This window comes from Lynx rufus, unplaced genomic scaffold (assembly GCF_022079265.1).
Source record: "Lynx rufus isolate CCGP_SWC_20201006 ecotype Redwood Valley unplaced genomic scaffold, mLynRuf1.p SCAF_1, whole genome shotgun sequence".
NCBI classification, from domain to species: Eukaryota; Metazoa; Chordata; class Mammalia; order Carnivora; family Felidae; genus Lynx; species Lynx rufus.
The window spans coordinates 5,235,183-5,261,721 of NW_025814823.1; the positions used below are offsets into that span (position 1 = coordinate 5,235,183).

General features: G+C 43.7%; 1 protein-coding gene across 1 annotated transcript in view; it reads left to right on the plus strand.

The window, feature by feature from the left end:
- LOC124508018 (phospholipid-transporting ATPase IB) overlaps positions 1-26,539 on the plus strand; it is a 507,885-nt gene that overhangs the window by 38,776 nt on the left and 442,570 nt on the right. Inside the window, exons 2-9 of the mRNA XM_047074445.1 lie at positions 11,927-12,026; positions 12,486-12,584; positions 13,581-13,626; positions 14,250-14,290; positions 19,239-19,312; positions 21,186-21,255; positions 22,242-22,369; positions 23,615-23,726. Coding sequence (XP_046930401.1) covers positions 11,927-12,026; positions 12,486-12,584; positions 13,581-13,626; positions 14,250-14,290; positions 19,239-19,312; positions 21,186-21,255; positions 22,242-22,369; positions 23,615-23,726 — 670 coding nt within the window. The remainder of the gene's footprint in view (positions 1-11,926; positions 12,027-12,485; positions 12,585-13,580; positions 13,627-14,249; positions 14,291-19,238; positions 19,313-21,185; positions 21,256-22,241; positions 22,370-23,614; positions 23,727-26,539) is intronic.

Consider the following 26,539-nt stretch of genomic DNA (forward strand, 5'->3'; position numbering starts at 1 on the left):
GAAAATCAATAGTCTTCCTCCCCATCTCTCCCATTCTGGTTCTGTTCCACCAAAGGCAACCACTTTGAACTCCTTCTGCTTTTAATTCTTTTGTGGTTTCCACCATATTTATTTTTTATGTTTATTAAAAAAGGTTTTTTTAACGTTCATTTTTGAGAGACAGAGCACAAGCAGGGATGGGGCAGAGAGAGAGGGAGACACAGAATCCAAAGCAGGCTCCAGGCTCTGAGCTGTCAGCACAGGGCTCGACGTGGGGCTCGAACTCACAAACTGTGAGATCATGACCTGAGCCGAAGTCAGCCGCTTAACTGACTGAATCACCCAGGTGCCTCTATATTTCTTTTCTTTTTTTATTTTTTTGAGAGAGATAGCATGTGAGTGGGAGAGGGGCAAAGGAAGAGAGCAAGAATCCCAAGCAGGCTCCACGCTCAGCCTGGAGCCTGACGCAAGGCTCAATCCCATGACCCAAGGATCACAACCTGAGCTTTAAGCCAAGAGCGGGACACCTCTGTTTCCACAATAGTTCCAAATAGGTTTAGAAATAATCTTTCGGAATTCTCTTGTAGATAAATATTTAACTTCTGACTTTGGTGCCAAGTACTGATGTAGTATATCATGTTTATTTTTTTCCTAGTGTAACTTGCCTTTTCTTCCTCATTTTTCTACTACATTTTTTTTTTTTACATATACTTGTTTTTCCCTTCAGATCACTATTATACAACCTCTCTATATATTGAAAAAAAGATCTCTCAGAATAGTGTCTCAGTTCTATTTGTTTTTCCCCCCAGAGACATCTTTCTCAGGTAAACTGGCTGTTGTGTGGATGTATTGTAAAATGATCATCTTAGAACTTTCTTGATGTTTTGTTGAGTTGAATTCCCTATTTTTTTTTGATAGTGTGTTAGTGTGTTGTTTTATTTATTGATTAATCCCTAATATTGTTAAGCCCATTTTGCAGTAAACAGTTTCCTAAGAAAGCTTACATGAAAGGTAAATTTGAGTGTCTGATAGTTTGGCTAGGTATAGAAATCTAAAGTGTTGCTCTAGCTGAATTTATGTTAAATTCAATGTGATATTTTTTCTCCTTTATAAATAAGTTATTTTTACAGTCTTGTGTTTTTAATAAAAGGATATTTGGTATTCTATAATTTCAGATTTTTGAATAGGTCTCTCGTTTTGGGTACTTAGTGAAGCCTTTCAATCCAAAACTTTATATCTTAGAATTCTGAGAAATTTTCTTGTATATTTTTTTAAAAAATGTTCTCTTTGTCTTACTTTTGTAGAGCTTATAATGGTTGGATATTGAGTCTCACATCAGTTATCTTAGGTCTCTAATTTTCATCTTTTTTTCTATTTGATATATATTCACTTTTATATTTCACTTCTATGATTGGATTATCTTAGGCTGTCATACTTGTAATTCCTAATAACTCTTTCATTCTGTTACATTTAAAAAGGAGCGTCTTACCCTGGTTTTAGATGAATGTACTCTCTTCTTACAACTCTGAGGATGTTAGCATTTTAAAAAGTACTCTTGGGGTGCCTGGGTGGCTCAGTCAGGTAAGCGTCTGACTCTATTTCAGCTCAGGTCATGATCTCATGGTTCATAAGTGCGAGCCCCGTGTGGGGTTCTGTGCTGACAGTGCAGAGCCTGCGTGGGATTCTCTTTCTCTCTTTGCTCCTCCCCTGCTTGCTCTCTCTCTCTCTCTCTCTCTCAAAAAATAAATAAACCAAAAAAAAAAAAAAAAAGGTATTCTTCTTAAAGTTTGCCACATTGTGTTTTCTCAGATCTTTTCTTTTTCTCTTTTCATCTTTGAATGTCTTTTTCATAATTGCAACTTTCTACACATACTTGGTAATCTTCCAAAAAGCATAGACAACTGAGTGGTGCTTTATGAGCATGGGTCAGATAGCAAGCTCTGCTTTAGGAAGGACTTTGAAACATTGAGTATATGGAGGATTTTTTTTTCTCTTCCTGTGAGGTTTCAGTGTTTGCCTAGGGCATGATCTTTCGCTCTCCGGCCATGGGTATAGGGGTCTAGCTGTGTGACGTTTCTGTGCCGCCAGAAGCAGGGGCCTTCCAAGAAAGGAACAGTGCTGCTTTTCTTAAGCCTTTGCTTTTAGCCCTTTATAGTTTTATCTCCTGAAGTTTCTCCAGATTCTTAACCCTGATCTCCTGGCTTGGCTCCTCTGAGTAGAGACTTTAACTGTTTCCCCTTGCTTTCCCCCCTTGCCTCAGTTCTTTTTCCATTGTTGGTGTCTCCACCTCCTGAACCTCCAGTGTTTTGTAGGCTAACACCCCTCTCTCCCTGTCCACAGGCCCCTCTGACACACTGGGGTGTGCCTGTCTCTGTCCTGCCTGATAAGTAATGGTGATGGTTCATTTTATGTATATGCCATGGAGTGCCCAGATGTTCGGTCAAATATTATTCTGCGTGTTTCTGTGAGGGTGATTTTGGATTATATTAACATTTGGATCATGCAGTAAAGCAGATTGCCTTCCCCAGTGTGGGTGGGCTTCATCCAATCAATTGAAGGTCTAAATCGAGCCATAAGGCTGAGTAAAGCGGGAGCCCCTCCTGCCTGACAGCCTTTGAACTGGGACAGCATCTTTTTTTTTTTTTTCCTGCCTTCAGACTGGAGTTCCACTACTGGATGTCCAGCTTGCTGACCGCGGGTCTTGGGACTTGTCAGAATCTATAATCGTGTGAACAATTTATAATCTCTCTCTCTCTCTACATATACCTCCTGTTGGTTCTGTTTCTCTGGAGAATCCTGACTAATGCAGTGACCCTCTTGCTAGAACTGAATTATTACTCTCTCAAAAATGGACTGACTTGGGGCGCCTGGGTGGCGCAGTCGGTTAAGCGTCCGACTTCAGCCAGGTCACGATCTCACGGTCGGTGAGTTCGAGCCCCGCATCAGGCTCTGGGCTGATGGCTCGGAGCCTGGAGCCTGTTTCCGATTCTGTGTCTCCCTCTCTCTCTGCCCCTCCCCCGTTCATGCTCTGTCTCTCTCTGTCCCAAAAATAAATAAACATTGAAAAAAAAATTAAAAAAAAAATGGACTGACTTATCTTCTCAGAAAATAGTTCTCAAAGTAGAACCTGTTCTTCTATCTCAGCCCAGGGCCTTTCCCCAAGCAGTGTTGCCCTCTGGAGGTGTTCCCTTGCTGCGGCTCCTAGAGGCACGTGCCCAGCTTTCTCGCCAAAAGCAGACAGGAGTCTATTTTAGGAAAAAAAAAAATCTCCCCTGCTGATGATTCCATTTCTCATTTTGAAAAACATGGTTGTATATTTTTACATTCCTTTCTAATTTATGGTGCCTGGGTGGATGAGGATGATAAATGTGTGGGTCCCTTTAACAGTTGTGAGTCAGAAACCAGGTCCTTAACATTTTTTTTTTTAATGTTTATTTTTGAGAGACATAGAGCACGAGTTGGGGAGGGGCAGAGAGAGAAGGAGACACAGAATCTGAGGCAGGCTCCAGGCTCCGAGCTGTCAGCACAGAGCCCAACGCAGGGCTCGAACCCACCAACCGTGAGATCATGACCTGAGCTGAAGTTGGATGCTCAACCGACTGAGCCACCCAGGTGCCCCGAAACCAGGTCCTTTTTGGATTGAGCCTTTATGTGTGGGGCTTTAAAAAAACGCTATGTTCCTCACGTCTCTGTGAAGTTTCAGGTAGGCAACTACACGGGTGTGTGCACTTTATGAAAAGTTGAGCTGTATACATGGTTCCTCATGCATACCAGAAAGTGCAGAAAACCTAGCAGAAAAGCTTGAGTTAAACTTAAACATTTGAATGAAGGTTTGCAGTTACGTGTGAGTCACAAAAATGACATCGCTCGCCTTGGGTTTTGATATCCGTAAACTTCTTGGACTCGTCGTAGCACACAGGACTGACAGATTTTGCTTTATTATCCAGACCTTGGTGAACTTTTTGTGCATTCCACACTAGTGAACCCTGCGTACTCCTCACCACGCCTCCTGCTGATTTTCCTGTTTATCCGTGGCTAGGATCCCACGTAGACCTGGCTCATCTTTGGAGTTCCTAGGCTCTGCCTACTTGGGAAGTGACCTTTTTTGACTAGTTTTAACCTCCTCCTGGAACGAGCGATACCCCTGCTTCCACGGAGACTGTGCAGGCTTTAGGTGCTTCTACTTCGATGACTCTGTTTCAGAGTCCTGTCGCACCTTGTTTGACTTGTAGTGTGTCAGCCCCCAGAGCAGCCTTAAACATCCCTTTTGATTGGGTTTATTTCCCTGGGTTTGGAAAGAACATCGCGAATTCTGAGCGCAGGGCCAAAGGTAGAATTACATGCAACACACTTCGACCTGTTTTGCTGGTCCTGGGGTGGCAGTAGGATTGGGCTTCGTTTGTGACTCCTGTACCTGTTGGTGTCGAGGTCAGGTATTTTCATAATATTTGGTGTTTCTTTTTATTCAAGATAGAATCTCCTTGAAGATGGTCCTTTTCGCGTTGCTTTGAATGAGAGTCTCCCAGCTCCCCTTCCTTTGATTTGATCTCAAAGTTCGCAGGTTTTCAGGTAAAGCAATTGAACCAAACCTACTTCTCAGTGATGCTACATCTGGAGATAGTAGCTATAAGCAACCAGTGTCTTGCATTTGGAACTGCATATCTCAGAGTTGTCCATGGGCGAGGATTTGCCTGGCAGCGTGCTTTGTGCTCAAAATGTTGTTGTGTCTCCGTTCTCTTCTCCCCTGGCCACATTTTCATCGAAGTATTGAAATAAGCGCTTTGTGTCTAGAGGCATTTATTGAATGATGCATTATGTGTTACGGAAAAGAACATGCTAAAAAGGTCTATGTCAGCCGTCATAAAGTGCTATGAAGAAGTGTGTTACTTATACCACTGGCCCAGGTCCAATTACTACATTCTGGGAACAGGCAATGAGATAAGGCAGTATCTTGCACTTTTTCCCCAGCTATGGAAGAAGAAACAGGAAAAGTGTTGAAAATAGAGATTTTCAAAAGTGTTGAAAATAGTGTTCTCATATGAGCTTTGCAACTGGTGGAATTGTAACAGTTCAGGAAGATGACGTGAACGTTTTTAGTGAAGTGGTCCTAGCCCTGTTTATCGGCAGGGATTTCTATACTGGAGAGGATTTCCTGAACATAATTTGGGGGGGGGGTGTTGGTTGGCAAAGTATCAGGAGTCCATGCTAGATGGGGAGGGCCATAGGCTTTGCTGTCCATTGGTCCATCCTTTTGGCTGTGTGTATACCTAAGGGGGATTTACTGCTCCCATTTCAAAGTTGAGTGTTAAGCTAGTTGAATTTCTGGGTTTCTGGAGGCTCGTTTTAGGGGGAAGTTACACTTGGATTAGTTACTGCGTTTTAGATTTGCCTTTAGAGACCAGTTGTCAATTTTGGTGTTTCTCGCAGCCAGAAAATCCTAACTCAAGTGTCATGTCTGGGTTTTCTTTTTTTTTTAACGTTTATTTATTTTTGAGACAGAGACAGAGCATGAACGGGGGAGGGTCAGACAGAGAGGGAGACACAGAATCTGAAACAGGCTCCAGGCTCTGAGCTGTCAGCACAGAGTCCGACGCGGGGCTCGAACTCACGGACCGCGAGATCATGACCTGAGCTGAAGTCGGCCGCTTAACCGACTGAGCCACCCAGGCGCCCCATGTCTGGGTTTTTTGTGCTGAGTTCAGGCGATGAGACTTCTGGAATGCTTTGTGATGTGTGGCCGGCGTAGCTCCAGACCCACGTGTTTGCCAGGCCCTGTTTCCTGTAGGGGTCGTTTCCCATACTCTCCAGGTGCTAAGAGTGCCCAAGGGGAGCATGCCCCCCCCCAGACACGTGACCCCTGCTGAGCCAGGTTTCCCCAGGGGAGGGGGTTTGCAGGTTGCTGCAGTTGTCAGCTCTTGTCTTCTTGGAATCCAGAGACCTCAGGTTCTCGAGATGAAAAGGCCGGTGTCTGACTCAAGTGGTCTCTCCGTACTTCTGCGCGTGGTTCCGCCCACGTTGGCCCTTCCCTGCCTCTCCCACGGAAGGAACCACGGGAGCGCTCACACTCCCTGCTTTGCCCTTGCTGTTCCCTGCTTCTGTGGCGCTCTTCCCCGCTGTGCCCACGTGGATGTTTCTGCTGCTTCACCTCCCTCAGGGCTTAGCACAGCCTTCACCTTCTTGGTGAAACATGTGCTGATCTTGCCGTTGAGGATCAAGCCCCTTTCCCCAGGCCCCGCTCACGTACCTCTGTGTCCCTCTTCCCCGATTGATTTTCCTCCACGGTGTTTATCACATCTAGTCTGTCCTGTTTTGTTTTCAAGCTCCTTTTTCCTCTAGAATGTAATTCCCGTGAGGGTATGCAGTTTTGACCGGTCGGTTCCCTGTGGTGCCTGACACAGTGCTAGTACCCAGATGGGGCTCAGTGAATATCGGTGGAAGGAAGGTCGGATGGATGTTTGACGAGCCCCTGGTCATTCCTCACGTCGCCCAATTTTGGAAGACGCTGCTCTAACATGTTTAGAGGGAATCTGAGTGAACCACAGGAAATGCCTGTTTTCTCCTGGTCACTTCTCCCCATTCCCCAGGCTCTATGATGTGCTAACTACCTAGGGTGCTTGGAGCCAGTGCCCGTCCTTGCTGTGAACAGCCATGTCCGCAGGCGTGCTGACGTGTGGTTTGAGTGGGCATCTTTTGGGGCCGACTCGTTCACCTGGGTGAACGGACGCTTCTGTTGGGAACCTCCTTAATTGGCCCGTTTCACCCTGTGTATGGTTCTTAACCCTGGTATGGGGACCGGATGGTAGATGTCTCTCATCCTTGTTAGGTGGTGTAGTGTTCACCTGGACTGACTTCAAAAAGGAGACTTGAGCAAAGCTACCTGTTCAAGGGTGGTTGCCGGTCAGGGTATGGTCCTTGGACCAGCACCGTTGACCTCACTGGGAACTTGTTGGCAATGCAGAATCACAGGCCCACTCTAGACCTACCGAGTCAGAATGTGCATGTATTGGTTAGTTTTACGTGCAACTTGACCCGGCCGTGGTGCCCAGGTGTTTGGTCAAACATTATTGTAGATGTTTCTGTGAAGGTGTTTTTGAATGAGATTAGCATTTAAATTGGTAGACTGTGAATACAGATGATCCTTTACTTTGGGTGGCCTCATGCAGTTAGTGGAAAGCCTGAACAGAACGAAGTCTGCCTTTCCTGGACGAGAAGGAATTCTGCCATCAGACAGCCATCAGACGTGAAAGGGCACGTTAGATCTTCCCCTGGGTCTCCGGTCGGCTGGTCCACCCTGCAGACTTTGGACTTGTCAAGCCTCCACAATTGGGCGAGTTCCTTAATATCCCTCTTTCCCTGTCTCTGTGTATACACTTCTGTTGCTTCTGTTTCTCTGGAGAACCCCAACGAATCCATTTTAACAAGGTCCCCCAGCAATTTATATGCATCTTTAAGTTGGGGAGGCACTACCCTAAACTCTTCTGGTGGAAGGATTTTGAGGTGCTTGCCTTTAGCGGGTTGTAGTTGTGTGTCTCTAAATCTGTGCCAGGACACATCAGGGTTGTCTGTCAAGACAATTGTTTTAAGGCTACGCAGTAGCCATCGCTTAGACCCATGTCGGTTTCTCTGAATTACTGATTACACTATTCTGTTTCAGTATGGAAATATCTTAGACTCACTTTTCTAGTCTGACTAGAATAAAAGTTAGTATGTTTTCCTCCCACATCTTACCTTTGGTTTTCTCACATAAATGGGATCTCTGTCTACTCCAGACCTTTACGGCATTTCAGAGACAGGCGGGTCCTCTTACGCACACTTAGTATCTTACTGAATTGGGAAACGTTCATGCGTAGACAGGGTCACGTACCGTCAGTGTGAGTGCGTCTGTTCCATACAGATGCAATCTGGGGTTTATAGTCACACTACTTTATAAGATGCTTTTTAGTCTTCAAGTATATGAATTTTCCTGTTTTCTTTATGATAAGTGTTGTTTGCTTTGTTTCAGTGGTCAGTACACCATAAAGGAATACGTGATGTTCTGTTTGAATTTGTCCTCTAAACTGTAGTTAAGAGAACTTTATACCGTAACTTTATACGACTTGTACTGTCGTGTACGTGAATTTGATATATTTTCCCTACTCTTTAATGAGCTTGATTGCAGCTAGTTTGTTCTGTCTGGCAAAATTTTACGGTGACGTCTTATACCCCAATGGGCTACATAAATGAATGGGGGCTCCATGCAAAAGTATTTTCTAGCTAGTTCAGTGATATCCCTTCAAGTGTCAGAATCTTTAAGTTTGAACGGTCTTAGAAGTGGTTTTCATGTAATTGTCTATATGTATATTTAATACTGTAAGCAGACGAAGGCTAAAAATAATTCTCTGAGGATGACTCCAGTGTGTATTGTGAAACACAAGGCTGTTGTACCATGGGGATGATCTTTTCTGAGACAGTAGCAGTAAATGGTACATGGGACAGTCTCCTGTTTCCTCAAGTGACCTTAAGATGCTATATTTTTTGAGTTGCCTGGCTTTATTATTTTGTCGTTGGGACTTATAGCAGTATATATGCCCCTAGTGTTCTGTCTCCTGAGGCATTTGCTCTTCTATTTTGGTGTTTCTGATTTGTTGTGTATTTGTGTGTTGTGTTGTTCTGCTGGATAATCTTGCTATCATATATTTCAGTTAAGAGTTGGCTCAGATAGAACTACCTCGTGATCCAGCAGTTGCACTGTTAGGTATTACTCAAAGGATACAAAAATACAGATTCAAAGGGGTATATGCACCCCGATGTTCATAGCAGCATTATCAACAATAGCCAAACTATGGAGAGAGCCTAAATGTCCATCGACTGATGAATAGATAAAGCAGATGGGGTATATATGTATACACACACATACACCACGGAATATAACTCAGCCATCAAAAAGAATGAAATCTTGTCATTTGTGATGACGTGGATAGAGCTAGAATGTATTAATGCGAAGTGAAATAAGTCAGAGAAAGACAAATATGATTTTGCTCCTAGGTGGAATTTAAGAAACAGATGAACATATAAGGGGGGGGGGATAAAGAGAAGAAAGGGAAACAAACCACAAAAGATTCTTCATGATGGAGAACAGACAGGGTTGATGGAGGGAGGTGGGTAGGAGATGGGCTAGATTGGTGATGGGTATTATGGAGGGCACTTGTGATGAGCACTGGGTGTTATATAAGTGATGAATCGCTGAGTTTTCTACTTCTGAAACCAATATTGCACTGTATATCCCCTAACTTAAAGTTTAAATTAAAGAAATACTTAAAAAAGACAATAAAAAAAAAAGAGTTGGCTCAGAATTAGGTCTTCAGAAGGCAAACTAGGAGTCAAGCGGGTACTTCTTATTGGTAAGCCTTTGAGCAGCCAAAGGAAATCTGGTTCATTTGGCCCCTTCAGCTTCTCACTTTATGCCTTTGGATTATTTCATTGTTCATTGATTATCTGCTATGTAGTGGGAACATATGAAGTTGAAGTAAGCATCTTAATGTTCCCAGAATCTATTTTGGGGATGGATAAATATAATACAAAGCAAAGCAGAGACCATATAATGTAGGGACAAACCCCATCCTGTGGGCTTGGAGGAAAAAGAGTCTGTGATTTGACCAAATTTAATGGCATATATAAGTTTGAGGGGGTAAGATGGGAAGGGCAGTTTAGTTATGGAGAGACCATTTGGGTGAGAGAGGATGTCCCAGGTGGAAACAAAAATGGGAACATCTACAGATTCAACACAATATTTATCGAGATCTAGTGGCATTTTTTTTACAGAAGTGGAAAAAACACTGCTAAAATGATACGGAACCACAAAAGACCCTAAATAGCCAAAGAAATTCTGAGAAGGAAGAACACAGTGAGAGGCATTACACTTCCTAAGTTAACGCTATACTCTAAAGCCATAGTCATCACGACAGTATGGTCTTGGCATAAAAACAGACAAATGGATCAACAGAACTGAATCAAGAGCCCAGAAATAAACCCGAGTATATATGGTCCACTGATACTTGGAGAGGGAGCCAAGAATTCTCAAGGGAGAAGAGACCATCTTTTCAATAAGGTGCTGGGATAATTGGATACTCGCATGTAAAAGAATGAAACTAGACCCCCATCTTACACCACTTACAAAAATTAACTTGAAGTAAAGACTTAAGCGTAAGACCGCAAGCCATGAAACTCTTGCAGGAGAACGTAGAAACAAGCTCGTTGACGTGGGTTTTGGTGATGGTTTTTTGGATGTGACCCCTGAAACCCAAGCAACAAAATAAAAAACAAGTGGGACTACCTCCAAGTCAAAAGCTTCCGCCCAGCCAAAGAAACCATCAATAAAGTGAAAAGAGAATCTGTGGAATGGGGCAAATGCATTCGCAAACCAAATATCTGATAAGGGGCCTAGTATATAATATATGTAAAAGACTCCTACAACTCGATGGAAAGAAATGTCAGTTAAAAAATGGGCAAAGGACCTGAATAGACACTTATCCAAAGAAGATAGACGAAAAGCCAATAGGCACATGAAAAGATGCTCAGCATTGCTAGTCATTAGAGAAATACAAATTAAAACCATAAGGACCTGTCACGTTACATGTATTTGGATAGCCAGCGTCAAAAAAAGATAACAAATGCTGGCATGGATGTGGAGATATAAACTGGTGCAGCCACTGGGGGAAACAGTATGGCGTTTCCTCACAAAATTAAATATAACTACCCTATGACCCATCAGTTCAACTTTGGGCAATATAGCAGCACTGTTTACACTAGTCAAGACATGGAAACAGCCTGTCTGTTGATGGGTGAATGGATGAAGAAGTTGTGGTATATACATAAAGTGGAATATTACTCAGCCACAGAAAATGAGGGAGCCCTACCATTTGAGATGTGGATAGACCCCGAAGGCACGTGAAGTAAGTGAAGTAAATCAGAAAAAGAGGACATACTGCATGATCTCACACGTAGAATCTAAAGAATCCAAACCCAAACTCCTAGAAAGAGATGAAACCTGTAATTACCAGACGTGGAGGGTGGGAGGAAGGAAATTGGATAAGGTGGCCAAAAGTTCCAAACTTCCAGTTAGGAGATAAACAAGTACAAGGAATGTAACGTACAACATGATGACGATAGCTACCACTGCTGTATGATAGATATGAAAGTTAACGTTCGCTTGTGCCCGTATGAGAAGATGGGTGTTGGCTGAACCTGGTGTGTTAACCACTTCACGATAGATGTAAATCAGAGCATCATCTGTGCACCTTAAGTTATACAGTGATGTATATCAATTATTTCTTAGTAAAACTGGAAAACAATTCCAAGCTAGCGTGAGTAAAGGATGTGATAGGAATGGAGATTTTTCAGGCGTGGTTGACCAAAAATAAAGCCCCCACCTGTGGTAGGTGTCCAGAGGGATACCTTCCTGGTACCCAGGGCATACTTTATGGAATTAACTTGCTGCATTGAATCGATGGCTTTCTGTTAAGAACTATCATGCATCACAAATCATGGAGTAATAATTCTACCCCGTTGTGTGAATTACCCAAGGTGTTTCTATCTACTTCAGTGTTCGTATCTTCTGTATTTGGAATGTGTACCTCTTTCTGTTTTGCGATCCTTGAGACATGTCTTCCTTTAACTAATATTCTTGATGTGCTTACTGTAGCTCCCAGAAGGTGGACAAATTTCCGTGCTCACACTGTATGAATAGTAAATGTGTCTAAATTTGAAAACAAAGATTCCATTGGAAGATTTTCTTGTCAGGTGTGTCCTTTTACAAGATTTTGTAAAGGGCCAGCATGGCAATTTTCTTGTCCTGAAGTTTGAAATACTTTATTTTTAAAACCGCTTGTAAAATTCTTGAAACTTCATCTTCTTGCTTTTTAGAACTTACGTTTGTAACCGACGCTATCATGTTTCTTTGTCCTTTCAGTACGGCCAAGTACAGCGTGTTGACGTTTCTACCTCGATTCTTGTATGAGCAGATTAGAAGAGCTGCTAACGCCTTCTTCCTCTTCATTGCCTTATTACAGGTAATGTTTTTAAAAAAAAGTTATCTAAAATTCATAATGCTAACTACATGCAAAATGAGACTTTGCTCAAAGGTCACGTAACTGAAAAAGTGTCATGATGCTTGGATGTAATTTGTCCCCTTATCCAATCATTGTTTCCATGAAGAAACATGATCTTTGCATAAAGGGAGACTTATCTAGATATTGCTGGGAGGACAGTGGCAGTTACTAAAAAGACGCCTTGAAAAATGGCCCTAGGGTGATACTTTTAACCCCCTTTCTGTTCTAAACACATAACAATGTTGCATAAAATTCTTAAAATACGTAAAACATGTACTTAGTTTTTAAAATGTAATCATTTTGGTTTAACAAGTGGAACAGAACTTCAAAGAGTGGTGAGTGTCCTATTTTCTTTAACATGGAGAGGATTTTCATTTAAAAATTTTGTCAGCTTCCCTCTTTTGGTCTCTTGTCTTACAGCAAATTCCAGATGTATCTCCAACAGGAAGATATACCACCCTGGTGCCATTGATCATTATTTTAACAATCGCAGGCATCAAAGAGATTGTAGAAGATTTTGTAAGTTTTTGCTTTCATACAATAAAAATGTTGTGTAAGTTATATAGCTTATAACTTATCTGTTGCTTTGGGTTTTTTGTTGAAGACAGGAAACTGGTCGGTAGCTTAACTAGCCTGTCAAGGCCCACGATGTTGTTTTTGGGGAGGGAACGTGGACACACAGTGTCTTAAATCCAATGGCACAGAAGTAGTTCAAACTCTATTTTCTAATGTTAGCTCTGAGGCCCCTCTTTGATTTTCATCACTAATGTTCCTTGTGTCCTGCTTTAGAGCTTGTTAATTTGGGTAGTGAAAGGATTATATTGCTGCCTTCTATTGCAACATTGGGCTGGCTGTGGCTGAGGTACTTTTATGAGTCTTTCCCTCATAGTAATTTCCGTGTATTTCCAAGTTCATTGGCTACAGCCGTATTCATGCTTTCTCCCCTTTTCTCTCTCCACCTGTGGTCTTGTTTGCATAGTCTTTCTCTTCCTCTCCACTCCTCACTCCCTCAACCCATTTCTCTCTCTCACTCTCTCTCCCTTCCTCCCACCCCCACCCCCCGCAGTGTCTGTGGCTCTCTCCTTCTCACACACACACACACTCACACACACATGTACATTTTTCTGGGAATCGGGAAACAAATGAATGGAATCCAAATCAAAGGAAACGTACTTTGTGCCTGAAGTACTTTACCGATAAAATGAATTCGGTTTGTTGTTGGGTTTATCATCCTGAGTAATTTTTTAGTCGAGCAGTGAGAAGTTTCATACTTCAGAGTGCTCGCTCCTTGTTGGAGCCAAAAGGTCATGGTTTACACCTGCATCCACATTTGCTACATTTATCTACTGAATTCAAGGACGCTGGGTCACAAACCACCGAGCTGAATTTTATAGCATTAATGTTGCTGCCAGTCGGTTTCCTTGTGTCCTGTTTCTTTCCTGATCTATTGTTTGTTGTTTCAATTATTCATTTGGAACTTTTGAATCTAAGAACGTTCTTTCTTTCTTGTAACAGAAGCGGCATAAGGCAGACAATGCAGTTAACAAAAAGAAAACGATAGGTAAGACACCAGGCTGAGTCACTTTTTCCACTGGAAAACCTAAGACCTGCATTTAAGGCATTTTAAATTAGTAGCTAATGGTACCGAGATAAGTCGAGGGAAGTGATCTATAAAACATTTTCAAGAGCAAAATTACAACCAGTCCAACAAAAGTGAGTCCTGGCTCTTAAGATTTGAACAGAAAGAAGGTGGTAATTTTCAGGAGCTAGACATATTTTATGTCCAAGAATTCACATCCTTGATTTGTAATTGCGCCCTACCTCTCTCTTTTACACTATTGATTTCTAGAACATTAGATCTGTGGGGCTGTGTGTGTGTGTGTGTGTGTGTATGTGTGTTTTTAAATCTCGTAACAACAGGGTGATATTTTTCTCCTGGGATAAACAGGACAAGATTTAACTTATATGCATGTATCTATACTTATGTGTACGCATTAACCTACATATGGGACACAGATTTGGGCTCCGTTTTGGGGAGTGGTGTGGTATACCTTTATGTCTAACGATATGATCATGTTGGAAGTAACAAGTGGAATTGTAAAAGGAGCCTTTTAGATTTTGGAAACCTGGTTTTATTTTGATTATCACCGATGTTGATTGAAACATTTTTTTTTTCTTTTTCAGTGTTAAGGAATGGTATGTGGCATACCGTTATGTGGAAAGAGGTAAAAACGAATTTTAAAGATATGCCGGAAAGTACTGGCTTGGGGACTTAGAATTAATTGTTAGTATTGATTGCAGTAGATAAAGTTCAGGTTAAGACATCAGTCCTTTCCAATGTAAGTTTTACATTGTGGAGTTTCCCACGAGGTTTACTTAGAACTGCTCCTTGTTGGCTCTGTTCCCCGCCGTCTTCTGGAAAGCACCCACGGTGTCCATTCAGTTGTGAAATTCATTGCTCCCGATGGATATTTCTAGAATATCAAAGCAGTCTCTAGCTTCTAACTCCAATCCAAGAGACCTTCTCCCTGGTCTCTGTTCTCCTAACCTAAAACCAGTTTTTTAAAGATTTTCTAACTTCGGAGAGTCTCGCTTCTAACATCTTTGGTGGGAAGAGTTTTGGGTTTAAGATTGACTGTAGAACATAAATAGACGGAGTGGGGGTTGGAGACCAGTCTTGTTTCAGTCCTGAAGTTGGGTGGCACGACCAAAGTCTTAACTTGACGATACTGACAAGGTTTGCCTCCGTGTCCCTGGAAACCTGAGGTTGGGAGGGTTTGGGGCTGGTGAGCGTTTCTTGGCAGTTAATGGTGATGAACAGAAAACCTAGAAGAAATACACTGTCCCATCTGGGTATCTTGCACCTGATAAAATTAGCTTTTGAAATGAGCCTCTGTTTTACCTGGGCCATCTTAGTGGTCATAAGATTCTTTTGGGGGTGACTCTCATGACTTCAGAATTTGAAGCCGATTAACGTGATTTCAAAAGGAAACTGCGTTTTAGAGGGCTAACTTAACGATAGTTTCTCCTGTTACACATTTAATAAGCAGTGGTTAAAAATGCCTCTAGGGGCGCCTGGTGGGCTCAGTCGGTTAAGCATCCGACTTCGGCTCAGGTCATGATCTCACGGTTTGTGGGTTCGAGCCCTGCGTCAGGCTCTGTGCTGACGGCCCGGAGCCTGGAGCCTGCTTCGGATTCTGTGTCTCCCTCTCTCTCTCTCTCTGCCCCTCCTCAACTCGTACTCTCTCTGTCTCAAAACTGAATAAACATTAAAAAAACACTTTTTTTAAAAAATGCCTCTAGAATTTTTTATTTTGCAAAATGTCTGTGATACAGTGCCTACAGCCCTCAGTTTATTTTTTTTTTTTATTTTGTTCCGAGACCTATTAAGTCCCTTTATAGTGTTTTGTGATAACAGTTTAACCTTGGTAGCAATCTAGAAATCCTGTATTGCAAATACTAATCGACCTCCCTCTTACTTGGAAGTAAGTGTTTTGAAATTCTTGACTTCACGGGTTAGAAATGCTCCCAGTGCTGTGGCGGGGCGGGGGGGGGGGGGGGGTTCAAGGATTTCCACTGCACTTAGGAATGGCCTCTGTTTCTCTAAGATTCCTATCGCCTGCCCCCGCCTCTTCCCCCGCCCCAGATAGCCATGAACAGTGATCTGGATTTGGGATGTTTACTCGAAACAGTAGAAAATGGAGTGATGATCTCTGAATTCCGGGTCCAGGAGGGGATGGCCCCACTGACCCCTAAAGCTTGCTACTGTTTCCCACACACACATTTGAAGTTAGAAAAAAATCCCAAACCAAATAACTCTTCTATGCTTTGCCACATACATTTTTTAATTTCGTTTAAAACACTTGTGCTTGTTTAAATGGAGCTCTTAGCATGTCCTAGAGACGGTGTTAGGCTCTGGGGAATGCAAAAAACAGTACAGCATGGCCCCTGCCCTTGAGAAACTGCCTACAGTGGTTCTCAGCCTTGGTGTGGGGCATCCCAGCTGCCCTAACGCTGACTGCTGCCCGGGCTGTAGTCTTAAGAAAATCTCTGATTCTGAATTTCCACAGGGCCCTCGAATTTGCATTTGTAATAAGTTCCCAGGTGAGGCTGCTGCGGCGGGTCCAGACTCCTGCCCCAGCACCCCCACGGGTAGTGGGAGCGGCAGGCAGCTGAATAGAATGCAGTGCACGTACTGAGCTCCGTGTAGGGGCGGGCGTGCGGAACACACGGGAGGGACTACTAGTCCAGCAGTTCAGAGGAGCGGCGGCTTCTCTCAAGGGATGCGCTGGTGTTCTTGCGAAGGATGAACGGGAGGTAACTGTTTGGAGAGGGAAATGCTCTTCAGGACAGACGGAGGTGGGTGGGCGGGAAAGGCAGGCACATCTACACGGTGGCTCAGAGCAAGATTGAGAATAGGGGAGAAGACAGGGGAAGCTATCTTTAAGTTTCCCAGAGCCATGAAACTCCCACCTGGAACGGTAAAGCCGGAGTCGGCAAGTCCCCGGGCTGTAGCTGAATAGTGAAAGCTGTTCTGCGCCTCTCGAGAGCTTTGGTTGACTTGAGGAGACCTTTGAGCTTGTCCTTCAAAAATCAGACTTGAGAAACCCCCTGAGGCTAGAGTGGATTCAGGGGTTCAGAGGGGGGGCTCTGTCTCGCCTTAAGAATTCTCATTCTGGGTAGTGTCACACGCGCAGGAGCCAACCAGGCATAAGAACACCAAATAGAAAACCATTTTCAAGCACATTTCCAACGAAGTCGTTTTTCATGCACATGAAACTTCTTAGTACTTTGTCAGTGGGCTACAAATGCCTCTGTATGGAAATAACTAAGATGGGGGGGGAGCCCTAATTCCCCTGTCCTCCCACCGGGTTCACAAAAATGCCACTGCCTTTTTCTTATGAAAACATGACCAGGTTTCCTTTCTCATTTTTAACTAAGTGCTTCTTCTGATTTTTTTTTTTTCTATGCAGTTAAACTCTTCACATAACATGCGTTTACGTTTAAAACCATTTTCGATTTTCATAAGCATTCCTTGCCTTTGAACCGATGGTTGTCGCGATAGCCCTATAGCCTCTGTTCTTTGATGTTCTTTTTGTTTTTTTTTAATTTTTTTTTTTTTTTACATTTATTTTTGAGAAACAGAGTGAGACAAAGCGTGAGCCGGGGAGGGGCAGAGAGAGAAGGAGACACAGAATCCAAAGCAGGCTCCAGGCTCCGAGCTGTCGGCACAGAGCCCGATGCATGGCTCAAACTCACCGCGAGATGGTGACCTGAGCCGAAGTCGGACGCTCCGACTGAGCCACCGAGGCGCCCCTGATATTCTTTATTATGGAATACGGGATATACTTCTGTGCCTGCCCTTTGCCGATAGGTTGATATACAGTGGTTCTGGAATTTCACTTTTACCACCATTCCCCACATTGAGCGCGGTTCCTTACTTCACACGCTTTGGTAAGTGATAAGGAGCACTGGCAGGACACCTGTTTAGCAGACCTTCCTTCTCCTACTAGAAAGTTAGATACAGGCACCTGCCAGGGGCATTCTCCCAGCCAGCAAGATCCAGCACTCTTTCATAAGCATCACTTTCATAACTACTCCGTTTGAAGTTCCTGATTTCCGAGAGAACAGAAATGCGTGTTAGAACAAGCAGGAAGACCTAGTGCCCATTTTGAGTTTTGAATTTGTTAATATGTGCTGAGAGCGGCCTTTGTTCCCGTGCTGTCGGAGAATCGTGGCATCTCTGACTCTGACACTCCCAGTGTTCGTTTGGTGTCACTCCTGCTGGTAGAGACTAGCGCTCAGCACATGCCTGTTCCATGCTGAGTGCTTGTATGTACGTCCTTAGTCATTGCATCAGCCCTCCCAGGTTAAGTGTTGGTCTTTCCCCAGTTAAAAAAAAAAAATTATTTATTTTTGAGAGAGAGTGAGCAGGGGAGGGGCAGAGAGAGGGAGACACAGAATCCGAAGCAGGGTCCAGACTCTGAGCTATCAGCCCAGAGCCTGACGCCGGGCTCGAACTCACAGACCGCGAGACCATGACCTGAGCTGTGGTCGGACGCTTAACCGACTGAGCCGCCCAGGCGCCCTGAGGTCTTTCCCCATTTTGTAAGTGAAGACGCTGGGGCTCGGAGAGGTGAAGGGCTTGGCAAGATGGTCTAGTGTCTGTGAGTCTCAGATTTGAACCTAGGTCGGCCTGACTTGAAAGCCCAGACTCTACCTACTTGGCTGCTTCTGTGACATTATTTAACGGATTTCCAAACCCTTGGCCATGGTGTTCACGGTTGGCAGATTAGGGCCTCTTTCCTTACCTTGGGGTCTTCTGTCCAGCGGAGTCTGTTTCCTAAAACGGTCTCTGACTTTGACTATGACTTTGTTTTTCTTTTCTTTTTTTTTTTTTTTTGGCAAGTGAGGCTATACAAATCTTCCCCGTTGTGTGTGGTATGTTTCCAGGGGACCTTTCAGGTGCCCTGTTCGTGGGTGAATTTAGTATTGCCTTTGCAGTCAGACCACGGGCCAGTTGCACGGTTTTGAATCCGGGGTCTAACGCCCCTTGGCCGCTGTGTGATGTTGATCGTGTGATTCCTCTTTGAGCCTCAGTTTCCCTGTTTGTTAAATGGAGAAAATCTGTGTTAACTCAATTGCTCCTTAAAATAACCCCATGAAATATGTGCTGTGAACCCCATGATATACACAGATGCACACGGAGTTTACATCGCTTGCTCGGAGTCCTATAGGGACAGTGAGGAGTCCAGCCGGGGGATTTGAGCCCGGCCTTCAGGCTCTGGAGCTGTACTCAGCCACCCCCCCCCTCCCCCCACTACTGTGTATAGCTATGGGATTGTTGTAGAGTTCAGGGGTGGAATTTGCAACTGGATGGAATCACCATGAGAAAAGGAGACCTTGATAGTTGTTCTGACTCGTGTTTCCTTACTCTCCCTTTCTGTTTTTTGTTTTGTTTTTCTTTTTCATTCAGCATCCACTGCAGAGAGGCCATATTACCATTTGTAGCGAAAGACTTTGCTTCCGTTCTTGTCAAGGAAAATAATTTGGGCTTGTGTCTTGAATTTCAGGGCATAATTATATAGTAATGTTTTCTTCAAATATTGAACCACCTTAGTCACTGTTGTGCTTGCCTTTCATGCTCCTCTGACCCTGTCCCTGGTTTTCTAGGTGGCGGTGGGAGACATTGTGAAGGTCGTCAATGGGCAGTATCTTCCAGCAGACATGGTCCTGCTATCCTCCAGGTCAGCTGTGCTAATGGGCACGTTTTTTGAAATAAACGTTACGAACAATAAAGCATTAAATGGTGACTGCGGGAATCACAAGGCACCTTTTTGTTTCCACCCTCCAAGGCACCAGCCCCTCCCTCCCTCCCTCCCTCCCTCCCTCCCTCTCTCTCTCTCTCTCTCTCTCTCTCTCTCTCTCTCTCTCTCGCCTGTTCTTCTGTGACTCGTCATTTGCCTCTTTTTTTTTTTCCTGCCTTGATCCTGTTTTCTTTCTCCTATTCATTCCCATGTTTATTGGTTCATTTTAGTCTCCTAGCTATTGTGGGCTATTTGTCATTCACCGGAAACATTCCAGAGCAGGGGAGTGATTCCTTCATGGTACCCAGCTTGCAGCATCTCTGAGGCCTGAGAACCAGTCTCCTGGTGGGTCCAGCCAGGAGTCTTCCCATGGAACCTAGGGTCTCCTTTACTAGCTGCTCAGAGATCTGGGCCGTTTTCGCAGCATAGACACGATCTGCAGATAGATCTGTTGCCCCTCTATTTCTCCACGTTTTGTCCCCCTTTCCACCCAAATGCCATTGCCACGTTCTCCACGTAGTTTCGTGCTGGAAAGGTATCACCAATCCCTACGTGACCTGAATCATGGACCGTGTAGTCCTTGACTTCTCCTTGGCTTAATACATAAAAGTGAATATCAAAGAAAGGATGCTAAAATTAGGATATGAGTAAACTTCTGTTCATGAATTCAAGATTAAATTATATGATGAGACTAAAACTTCCTGTATTTATGTACTGTGGGAGTCCTAGATACTCACACCGTTTGCATTTTCTCTGACTACAGACAGTGCTGCTTTTGTTGGATCTGGTCACATATTGGATTTTAAGCCTTAGCGTGAATTGTCTTGCTCGAGCTAAAAGGTGTGACGATAGAGTCCTAGGCCTATAGAGGAGGAAAAATACCACATAAGGCAGGATTCACGTTTGTCCCTCTTGATTAGTAATGGCAGAAATAGTGAAATGTGGATCATTTGACAGTTTTGGCTGTGAATTTTCACCATAACCCTCAGAAAACCTGGTTTTAATGTGAGATTGTCCCAGCTGACCATGTGTTCCTAGGCTGCTCACTAGTGTTTGAGTCTGTACATTGTGCTAAGCTGTCCGCTGAGTCCGTCATCACACTTAATATCCCCCAAACCCTTGCTGTCCCTGCTATTTACATGAGAAAACAGAAAGATTGAACAACTTCCAAGTCCACACGCGCCACCAATGTAGCAAGAGGAGATTTGGACTCAGCCAGTGGCTTGCAGGTTCCGTTCTCTTAACCTCTATGATTAGAAGTAGGAATACAGTTATCTTCCATGCTTCCTCTTCTTCTTATGTTCTGTCCTTAAAAGTAGGTGTTTGGATTAAAAAGTTACCTGTTGACACAGTAAAAGGTGCAAGGAAGGCTTGCCAAGCCTGTGTCTTGATTCCTGAACGGTGGCTGTAACGTTCTTCAAGAGATGTGTTTGTTCTGGCTATGCCTAGGGTAGCTCTTTTGGTCGGGAGCAGACTGAGTCTGACTCTAAGGGTCATCCGGACACAGTAGTTGGGTCTTAGCCGGAACATCTTGTGTTTCCCTCAACCCACCAATCCCCTTCTCATTCTTCTTTAGTTATTTCTGTTGCTTAAGGTCAAGCAGGCATTATGTGGGGCCCATAATGGTGGATAGTTGGGCAGACCACTTGGTATTGGTGTTGAGCCCCAAAGAGGAGGGTCTTTCTGGTCAGTTACTACTGAAGTGGTTGAAGGGCCAGTCAGCAGACACACTTTCTAGTAGAGACCTTATGAGCTGGGAATTTGGGGAAGGGATCTTACTAACCTTTGGCTTTTGAAATGTCTCTCTTCATAGTGAACCTCAGGCGATGTGTTACGTTGAAACAGCTAATCTGGATGGGGAGACGAACCTTAAAATTCGTCAGGTAAAGTTACCTTTTAAGACTTGTGCTGCTACGGAGACCCCCCAATTGCCAATTTGGTCCGCTGTACCAGTCAGTGCTTTTCCTAGAGATAAAAAAGGAATCCCTGGGAAGAATGTGGCTTTTATTATGAAGGGAACCTCTTCAGAGCGACAGCAAAATTAAAATAGTGAGCTTCATCCAAGTATGAGTCACGAAGGGTATCTTGCCTTAATTTATGTCCTAGATTTCTGCCTGTTAGTGAAGATGGAAAGACATCCTGTCAGGTTGAGTCACGTGGTGGAAAGGGCAGCATCTATATGGGGATATGGAGTAGACAAGGTGTGGGTACCTAACTTTACACTATTGTTTTAACTGAGACTTTAATTCTAGAGAGTTATATATTAGGTATGAAATTGCTGTGCCTTAAAACTGCTCTTACCATATGTTTTCATTCTAGAATGAAAAGTGGTCTTTAATATAGTACAAACTGTAAGCATTTGACATGTACATTTTCTGCTGCATAAAGTTGAATTTGATAGTTCTGTCCACGTATTTTTCTTTTCTACCTTAGGTATTTGATTTAGGTAGTTTTTTTTTTTCTGTTTAAAGAAGAGTTGCTAAGTGCTAGATATGATACTCATATAATACTATATAAAAAGGCTGATTTATTCTGTTTTTATGACTTGTGTTAAAATAGAACTGATAGAGTGTTCACTCCGTAAGGTGTTTGAGTACATGGTTACTTGAACATGGATGTTCCCAGCACAGTCGTAGAATCTGAACTTTGTACTTCACTGAAATCTTTGGAAACTTTTGCATTAGGTTGCTATAGCGAAGGCTGCCTGTAGAGTCTGTCTTGAGGGACCGGTGGTTTGATTTGTCAGCCTTCCCAGTTATTCCATTTTTGCTGATACATTATTTCTTTTGGATTAACAATGGGGTTGCTGAATGCTGTCCCTAAACCTGGAAGATTGTGTTCACGTTCCTCTTTTGGTTTAACATTTTAGGGTTTGAGTCACACTGCTGACATGCAAACAAGGGAAGTATTGATGAAGTTATCTGGAACCATAGAATGTGAGGGACCCAATCGCCACCTCTATGACTTCACTGGAAACTTGCACGTAGATGGGAAAAGGTATCACTTTTCACTTTGCACTTAGTTTTTATTTTTGTTTCTGTGGTGGTGTTGTTTGTTTGAAATGGAGCTTTGGAAACTATCAGTTTGTTTTTTGATTTCATAATATCTTAAAATCATGAGATTTTGTAGGTTTCGCTTAGATATGAGAGACTGAGCTTTTCCCAAAACACAATTTCAGTCCATATAAACCGTCCCTTAAATTTAAGGAAAGAACTGGTTTTTGTCAAGAAAAACAGCCTGAGGGTCTGAAATGAGGTTAACAGCATGGACTGTTTTTTTTGTGTGTATTACCTACCAGGGAGGAGAGATGGTTTGGGCTGCATAAAATTGTCCAGAAAAGCAGAAGAGAAGCATTGAGGGGTATAAGAGCCAATCTGTTTATTAGAGAAACGTCCTTTTGGGTTTTTTTGGCTAGCATTTTTCTAAGTAGCATTTGTGTTTATGAAGTTGAGTGGAAGGAAACGCAATTACTCCCCCCCCCTTTTTTTTTTTTTTGAATACTCACGCTCTGTTGTCTGTATTCTTTTGTCTTTGTCCTCTTGACATTTGTTTGATTGTTAGAGAGTCATTTTTGTCCTTACGTTGATGCGCAGCGTCTCCCTTCTGCCCATCTTTAATCTGCGTGCTCCTTATCCATGCTTCCCACCTTTGCATTTTGAACAGACCCAAAGGGAAGGATCTGATCATGGGAATCAACCCAAAATAACTATGACAGCTGTGACTGCTTTCTTGGTTTTCATTTAGCATGCAGAACCATTCTGTGTTCCATATCTTCATTTTGAATTTCTAAATTATCACCCAGTCCCTTATTTAACCATTAAGTCATCCTTGACAAATTTGATATTATAGCTCTTTTGCTTCTTTTTTGTTGTAATAGTCTCTAAAATAAACTGGGTTTTCCAAATGAATAAGCTTCTGGTTATTTTAGCAATTTCCTTATTGGGTGTGGAGTTTCATAACTGGGTTGTAAGAGAACACGATTCCCTCTAACATTTTTGTAGGAAAAACAATCTATATTTTTTTCCTTGTGGTGATAAATGGATAGGATGACACTTTTTTTTTTTTTTTTTTAGATTAAGGCATTGGTAACCTTTATTGCCCCTGTGTCTCAGTGAAATAATTCAAATTTGACTAAAAGGAACAATCAAACTAATAGACTAATTGTGGGTTTATGTTTAAGGGAAAAGCTCATGCTCATGTGTCACACTATCATTAAATATAAATGTTGTTTCTTATTTTTAGCCCTGTTCCCCTTGGGCCCGACCAGATCTTATTAAGAGGTACACAGCTTAGAAACACTCAGTGGGTCTTTGGCATAGTTGTTTATACTGGACACGACACCAAACTCATGCAGGTAAAACATTTCTATGCTGAAAAACAATGCTGGTTTTAGAATTGATTTTTTCTTTCCGTTTTTCTAGAGTAGAGAGTGCAAATGCAGGTGTTGCATTTGGGAAGCTCAAGTTTGTGACCTAAATTTGGAAAGGACGTACCTGATTCCTTGGGTAGTTTTTCCTGGATTTCTATGATCGTATCGCATGTGTATTATCTCTTGCCTGAAATATCGATGGTCTTTGTTTTCCAGACTGAGGGGGACAAACAGTTCTAACTTATTTTATCTTCTGCACTTAAGCGGGGATTCATTCTAACTTCCTTATTTCTCTGCTTCTCTTCCTCACCCTGTGAATTAGGATTTTACAGTAAATTGTCCTTTTAATTGAACCCTTGGCAATGTAAAATCAGTTATTTTTGAGTTGATGTTTATTCCTCCTACACCTAAAAAAAAAATTAATTTGAAATGATTTTGCTTTCTCCCTGATCGTGATTTTTAAATTATTATTTGTGGGTTTGAAGCAGCCCGCATTTGTATTATGATGTGTTTCGCCAAACAGGTTTTGAAATTCTGTATAAATCAGTGTCCTGATGTGTCATTTCTCACATTTCTTTGGTTTCGTTTGGCATCTTACTTTGCTAACGGTTGCTGTTCATGAGAATCGGTTTTTGGCTTGTCTGCTCTTTAGTTTCGCTTCCAAAGCATATATTTGACGGTACTTCTTCGTTCAAAAACATTTAGTGACCACCGTGCACCAAGTCTTGAGCTGGCCTATATGGATGCAATAGTGAAAGGCCCAGCTCATCCTCTGGGAGCCACATGGACTAAGGAGTAATGGGGAATTGCCAGGTAGCGCAGTCAAGTCCTGTGGGTGACTACAGAAGGGCCAGGCCCCCCAGGATTGGGGCTGTTAGCGGACTCCGTGCTGAAAGCACATTTTAGATGGAGGGTTAGAGAGAGGGGTGCTCTTGAGTTGGTCCGCTCTTTTAATCAGATGACGGGAGAGGAGAGAGTTAACTGTTGACTAGAACAGATGACGCGTTGGAGCCCACGTCCGCCCCAGCTGGGAAATGCAACGGAGTCAGGGTGGCGGGAGGTGGAGGGTGGGGAGGTGGTGAACGTGAGGAGGCTTCAGAGGCTCGTGAGGCTCGAAGGCTGCTGCAGCTGCTGCGTGACAGGCCGTGTGGACTGCTCGTCCTGGGGTTTCTTGGGCGGAGAGACCTGAGAGTGAGCCGGGGGAGGGGGAGGCCGACGGTAGGACTGTGGGGGGCAGGGAAATACGGGGCTGAGAGACCACGCATCTGGCGGTCGGAGCTATGGTCGTGAAGACGGGATGATGGCAGCCCTGGGGCCAAGATGGATGCCTTAAGCCAAATGCTCACCTCTTGGGAGCGTGGGGGCCATGGCCGAGAGGTCGGCGGACTCGCTGAGGGAAGAGGCAGAAGGCCGCGTAGCCAAATGACGTGAGTGTCACGGGGGAGCGTTTTAAGGTGGCATCAGAGGCATAAAGCGTCAGAAGTGCCACCAGCTTCCGAGGCCGAGGCATGTAAACACCCTCTGCTTGAGGGGCTTCAGGGAAGGAGTGCCCTCACCTGGGTAAGGAAAGCTCCCAGGGGTGGAGGAGGAGGTCGCGGAGAAGTTCCGGGCCTGGGATGGAATGGCATGGCGTGTTGGAATGGCTGTGGGGGACGGGGGGTGTGTATGAGAGGGTGGGGGTCCGAGGCAGCCCAAAGAATAAGTAGTGAATGCTGAGGCCCTTCTTGGATGGCTCACGATCCTTCGGTGAATCCGAGAGGCGTCTGGTCTGTCCTCCCAGCTGGGTCCTCACCAGTTCAGAGCTGATTAGAACGCTAACCAGCTCACTTCTGTTTTGTTTTGGTTTTTCAAAATTTTTAAATGTCTATTTTTGAGAGAGAGAGAGAGGGGCAGAGAGAGAGAGGGAGACACCGAATCGGAAGCGGGCTCCAGGCTCCGAGCCGTCAGCACAGAGCCCGACGTGGGGCTCCAACTCACAAACCGTGAGGTCGTGACCTGAGCCGAAGTTGGCCGCTTAACCGACTGAGCCACCCAGGCGCCCCAGATCACTTGTGTTTTGATGGCGACGTGACAGAGGTGACAAAGAGCTCAAGTTTGGGGCCCCAAGACCGGTGTTTAGATTGTGCATGTTACAAATTTCACTCTCAACAAATGAGACTCCTTGTATGCCGGTTGTTTTTTTCAAGGTGACATTGGTAGTGTAGCTTTGTAGCTAAGGTGTAAGAGATAATTAAGTTATGCCTAAAAATGATCCCATCGTCTTCTTATTGAGCAAGGTGTGCACAGTTACCTCATGAAGTTTGCGTCTCGGGAGATGGGTGCTTCTCATCGCACCTACACGTGATAAACCCATGCGAGGCTTGTTACGTGTTGACTGTTTGAGTGCAGAATGATGGAAAGCCCCAGAAACATCTGGGCTAGATGCACCGTGCCTTTAGGACTGGAACAACCACTAAAAATAAGGAGCTTTTAAGTGGAATATAATATAACACCTGTAGCTGGAAACCGTTCTGCTTGTGAACTAACGTTTTTGTCTGTACGTGTGCTGCTTGACCACAGAGAGGAAGCACAATTGCTTTAGGGGTCTGCCACTTTTGTGTTCATTCTTTAAGCTCTTCCCTCAGTGTCTTCCACTCTTCAGAGTTCCCTTGTTTCAAGTTGGGTGTAGTTACATGTGGAAATATTTTCAATATTACAGTTTCTGTTGGTTGATTTAATGGGAAAGGGGTATTGTCACATTAATTACAGCAAATACTTAGTGCCTTCACTCATCGTTCTAAGCAATTTGCATGTACTAA